The sequence below is a fragment of the Nicotiana tabacum genome, chromosome 6, assembly GCF_000715075.1.
Source record: "Nicotiana tabacum cultivar K326 chromosome 6, ASM71507v2, whole genome shotgun sequence".
Lineage (NCBI taxonomy): Eukaryota > Viridiplantae > Streptophyta > Magnoliopsida > Solanales > Solanaceae > Nicotiana > Nicotiana tabacum.
In genome coordinates, this window is record NC_134085.1 from 214,664,840 (window position 1) to 214,670,704 (window position 5,865).

At 37.2% G+C, this 5,865-nt stretch overlaps 1 protein-coding gene across 1 annotated transcript; it reads left to right on the forward strand.

Annotated features, from left to right (window-relative positions):
- The first annotated feature begins 913 nt into the window (after nucleotides 1-913).
- On the forward strand, nucleotides 914-5,187 carry LOC107776580 (DNA excision repair protein ERCC-1). Its single transcript, XM_016596493.2, has 9 exons — nucleotides 914-1,267; nucleotides 1,394-1,490; nucleotides 2,530-2,633; nucleotides 2,907-3,006; nucleotides 3,100-3,176; nucleotides 3,432-3,531; nucleotides 3,705-3,776; nucleotides 3,859-3,927; nucleotides 4,544-5,187. Exons 1-9 carry the CDS (start codon nucleotides 1,011-1,013, stop codon nucleotides 4,865-4,867), a joined length of 1,200 nt encoding a protein of 399 aa, XP_016451979.1. The 5' UTR covers nucleotides 914-1,010; the 3' UTR covers nucleotides 4,868-5,187.
- Nucleotides 5,188-5,865: the final 678 nt, after the last annotated feature.

The window sequence follows — 5,865 nt, forward strand, 5'->3', positions numbered from 1 at the left end:
ATATCTTATGCAAGATAGAAATTTTGTTTAATTGAAAATATTGTATGCATATTTTTAGAATTATTAGTAGTGATCTTAAAGTTTCTATATGACTGTTATAAAGGAATAATTTTACAAAGAGCATTTCTGTTATAAATATGATTGTTGCTGCTATAAGTAAAAAGTTATTATAAAGAGGTAAAATATAATTTAAAAAATCGGTTCTAAAGAAAACTTGACTTTTGTAGCGAATGAGTGTTATATATGGATGCTGTTATAGAGAATTTTGACGGTATCTTAAAGAGGGCTCACAGATGTTCTTTCTTGATTAACAGAATGTGTAACTAGATTTTGATTGTTTGAGGCCTCTATAGTCATGATACCCTTTTGGAGAAGGTGGTTATGAGATAGGGGTGCTCTTTAGGTGTAATGGATTTGTGTGTTATATATAGTAATCATTTACAGTTTATTATTACCAAAAAAAAAAGTATTAAAAAGGGTAACTGATGTAAGTTCGATCGACTGGAATATGCTTGTATTTATTTACTACTCCTACTATTTACTATTCCTTTCGGTCCAAAATAAGTGATTTTTTTATTGTTTTCACACATATTAAGAAATTCATCTTTTAACATTAATTAGCAATGAAATTGACCATATTAACATTTACTATCTCTTCACATAAACACTCCTAACACATACTCCAACATTAATTACTCCAAGGATAATGTAGGAAAAAAATAATTAATTTATTTTTGAAATCTGAAAACGATCATTTATTTTGGACCACAAGAAAAAAGTCAAAAAATCAATTAATTTGGACCGGAGAAACTATTGTGTAGCGAGAGTAGTCCTCACGCAATCACGCTTCAAAATTAGAGACAAAATAAGCATAAACATTAAAAGAGAGGCGGCTCGGGCCGGGCCGGGCCGGGCTGATATGGGAATAGTATTTGGTGCGAGAAAATCAGAAAAAATGGCGGCGAAACAGAAAACAAAGCAGACTGAAGAAGACAAGAAGCAGCAACGAAATGGAAGGCGAAGAGCAGGAAGGAGGAGCAGAGAAGAAGAAGAGCTTTGTGATACAGATACCTTCTTACGAAGAAGTAATGGAGAGTTCTCAGCCCAAAACGACGCCGTCTTCTCTCTTCAACCCTACCCCTTCTTTCACTCAAGCCTTCAAATTCGTCAAAAACTCCGAATTCTACTCCCCACCTCCACGTCCTCCTCCGGCTCAGCCTTCTTCTTCTTCTTCTTCCCCTTCCCCCTCCCAAACCGCCAATATCAGGTCAATTTTGTCATTTCACACGCAATATCTCTGTTTTGTCTCGCTGTCTGTATACATCGTACATTTGAAACTCTGATTGTTTTATGGTTTCTATTTAATTTCACCTTTTTTTTTTGTGGACTTTAGACCAACTAATAATTCAGACGTTCCCACATCATCATCACCATCGTCCACGCCCTCAACTTCAGCTAATCGAAATGCTATACTTGTGAGTCATAGACAGGTAAGATTTAATTTGCTTTCATATACTCTTCAACATTGCATCTGGATAAATTCGAGGACGGATAGAAGCTAAGAGTCCCAAACTGCATAGAGAACCAGTATCAGTTCCCAATAAAAGCAAACAGTATAGGGAACCACGTTCTCTATCTGTTCGTAAATCGGCATTAAATAAAGAACACCTGATATTTATGTGGAAAACTCCTTGCTCAAGGGATTAAAAACCACGACCTACCCTAGTATGATTTCAACTCCACTAAGCCGAGCAAACTTCAGATTACAACCTATTGCAATCGAGGAATTAAACTCTTAATCCCTTACCCCTTGCAATAACTCTATTGTACGCCCCTTGCAATAACTCTATTACAAAGCAACAAACATTGACTAACTCTAGTTAAGAAACTAAACCAAACCATGGGTTAAATCTATCCTACAAATACACTTCTTGAAAGTAGTGTAGGATTACAAATGAAGAACAAAATAACAAAGACCCAACAAACTTAAGGACTTAAGATATCTTCAATCTTTGAATCTAGTCCTTGAAGTTGCAACAACTTTGTTCTTGAGAGAGTGGTGGCTAGCACTTGAGAGAATATTATCTTTTGATTTGCAAGTGTTAGAGAGATGAAATCCCTTGCCTCATGTTGATAATATGAGTGTGTGATGTCATCAAGGATGATGCAATAAAGCGTCCTTTAGTTTGACCTTAGCAAGCTTCAATTGTGTTGTTGTACTGCTGCCTGACGGTACAGTGCAACAACTTTTACAGCTGTAGAGTTGATTGTACGACGACCAGGGAACTGATCCATATTTGTTCCCTCTGATGTTCCCTTATCTGATTTCATTGAGAATTGAACCAGACATCTGACTAGTTACTCTGAATGCCAGGGAACTAATTGTATTAGGTTCCTTATCTGGTTCTCTCATGAAGTTTGTCAAATCATCAAAACAAAAGACGCATAACTGGACTTTCTCAAAATTTTAAATTTAGCCAGTCTACTTTCACGGGAGCATGTAAGTCTGTTCTTTCTATTGGAATGCAGAAGGGCAATCCGTTGCTAAAACATATCAGGAATGTGAGGTGGGCTTTTGCAGATATTGTTTGTGACTACTTATTGGGCCAGAACACTTGTGCTCTTTATTTAAGGTTCGTAAGTGCTTCCAATTTGAGTTCATCTTTCACGCAATCTATTGCAAGAATCATAGTAAAGTCTAATAATAGTTGCCTGTTTTTGAATGCTTATAATGATTGCTTTATTTTCTTATAATGATTGCTTTATTTTCTTATAATGATTGGTTGTTAAGCTTGACTTGGCAGATGATGTTGTGGAAATATACATGTTATTATTCTTCTTGAACGTGCATTTCTACTTATATTTGACATTGTGCCCTTCTCTTTCTCCCCCCTTTTTTGGCGTAGCCTCCGGTATCATCTGCTTCATCCAGACTACTTGTATTTCCGGATAAGAGAATTGCAGAAGAACTTTAGGCTCCGCATAGTTTTGTGCCATGTTGATGTCGTAAGCCCTTAATACTTTTGACTTCTTTGTGTTTTTGCATTGTGATGCTTGTACAATAGCCTGACTCATGCTCATGGTTATCTTTGGGTCCAGGAAGATGTGGTCAAGCCTTTACTTGAAGTTACCAGAACTTCACTCCTTCATGATTGCACTCTGTTATGTGGTTGGAGGTACGTCTTATGTTCAGGTAAATTTATTCACGAAGTGGTATGGTAACCTAGAAACATCTTGGAATTCCTCCAAGGTGTTTCTGCTTTCTTTAATGTCATGACTCATGACTGCACATCATCACGTCTTTCCTTGTACCACACAAGGATCATTTGAGAAAAATCTTATGCCTCAGGCAACTAGTTGTTATTGTTCTGTTGAACATTTGTTTAAAGTAGTTTGGCAATCACCCTAAGGTTCTTTAAGTTTTCTTTTAGTTTGGAAGAATGCGGACGGTACTTGGAGACGGTAAAGGTTTATGAAAATAAGCCCGCTGATCTCATTCAGGGCCAACTGGATGCAGACTACCTATCACGGGTATGTTTCTTGATTGATTACAGTTTATGATATAATACTTTCTGATTTCAGTGAATCGGATTAAATTTTCGTAATCAGGAACTTATCTGAAAAGAAAATAATCGTGAATGGATTTTTTGCTCAAAGCCCTCTGGTAATGAGCACACTGAATTGTGGTTTATGTTTTATTGTAGCTGAATCATGCTCTCACAGCAGTAAGACATGTTAACAAAACAGATGTTGTGACTCTTGGCTCGACATTTGGGGTATGTGTGAAATTGCAGTGTAAGGTTTAGATATGGATTTGTCTGTTCAAGTCAGTTCCTAAGACACTGGCATTCTTTGCAGTCTCTTTCTCATGTTATGGATGCATCTATGGAAGATCTTGCTCGATGCCCTGGCATAGGAGAGCGCAAGGTATCTTTCCATGTGATCGTGTTCTCAGCTTCTTGTTTCTCTACTTCAATGTTTTCTTCTGGTCTTCCCTTTTGTTGCTCTTTTGTGTGTGTTCGGTGTAGATTCTTTACGGTTTTGTTTCGATTACTTTTTCATTTGGGGTAGTGAGAAGGCTATTTTGTTGCTGGTTGTCGTCTCAAATTATATTAAGAAAGCTCATGTGTCTAACCATAGGCATCACTAATACTTAAAGCTACTAATATGTTTAGGCAATTGTCTTGTCTTGTTGCATCTTTGGTTGCGTTGTAACTATAGAAATGTTTTATGGCTGGTGGCAATCTTAAGGAGGATTTGGAGAAGCGAAAAGTCAATAACACCTGTGCCTCAATCCCAAACTAGTTACGGTCGGCTATGTGAATCCTCACTTTCTATTTCTTCCATTTGATCCACTTTATTTCCGGTTTCAATAAATTATCTCTTTACACTCGAAGTTCTTGTATTTTCTACTGACATACAAATCTCTAACAAGAGGAACAAAAAGTCAATGAGGTAGTTATTAAGATTCCTCAGAGTGCTTCAGTATTATCGCAAATGACTTGTTCAATTTGACTTACTCATTGGCGTTGTAATGGATCAGGTAAAACGCCTGTACGACACTTTTCATGAACCTTTCAAACGAGAAGTGCCAAAACGGCAATGTGTTCCAGAAACTTCAGTTGCTAATGAATCTCATCCTGGCTCCAGCAGCACAAGGGAGGATGAGAAGGAAGTTGGGGATACAAGCAATTGTGAGAAGAAAGAAAACGAACTAACTGTCAAGTCAGCACTTTCTGCTGCTTTTGCTAAGTACTCACACAAAGTTGCCAGAAAAAAGAATAAATCACAAGTAGAGGAAGAAGGGAAATGCAGTGCTAATGAAGAAACTAAAACTGGTGATACAAATGGCAGCAACACCACCTGAATCTTTTAATCTCTTGGACTATTTCTTTATGCAACTTCTGAAGAAGAATAGGTTTCTTAGTCACCTAATTTCATGCTAATTTTGAGAGTGCAAAGAGCACATCATTGCAGTTCGAAGAAGATGAACAGGCTCATCTAATGGCATGCCATTGTGGCCAGCTCTCTTCGTTCAAAGGATAATATGATGAATAGGCTCTCCAATTGCCGTGTAGTTTTAACTCAAAATTTTAGGCCTAACAATTTTTTTCGTTCCCCCCCTTTATTTAACTGCTTTTTCGTAGGAAATGAGATCAAAATTACGGATATTTATTTTTTTCCCAACTCAGCACAAGAAACATTATTTTATGTGGATATATCTGATGCGGGCTCGGTTAGCGAGCAGGGGCATATGTGCTCCACTTGGCTGACGGTGAGGGCATTTTTGTGCTAAAAAGCAAAGGAGGCTATAAATCATAATTGCTCTATTCTCAGTAGTTCAGGGGCATGTTGGCCCTTATCTAAAATATCTAGTATCTAAAACTATCTAAAATTTAACTAGAGGTTTGTAGTTGAGCTTTAGTAGGACTCAACTTTAGATGTGAAGGTCCGAAATTTTAATAGTCAAAAGTTCAAATTCGGTTTGGGTGAAGTTGGGTTCTACCAAGGTCGGGACATTTGCATCTATACCCGCTTTTTGTGTCATATTTTAATTTGTGTCCGCTTTGCAAAAAAAAAATACAAGCGTACTCGCTTTTTCGCATAACTTCAGCATACAGGGCTGAAGTAGCAAAGTCAATCACGCAAAACTTCAGCATTCTAGTAGCGCGGGGTCTGAAGTTCAGCTCTAGAGTTGAAGTTTTTGTGTTGTAACTGGGAAACTTCAGCTCTAGAGCTGAAGTTTTTTTACCACCTATTAATATTACATACTAGAGCTGAAGTTTCCAGTTACAACACAAAAACTTCAGCTCTAGAGCTGAAGTTTTTTACCATCTATTAATATTATATACAAGAGCTGAAATT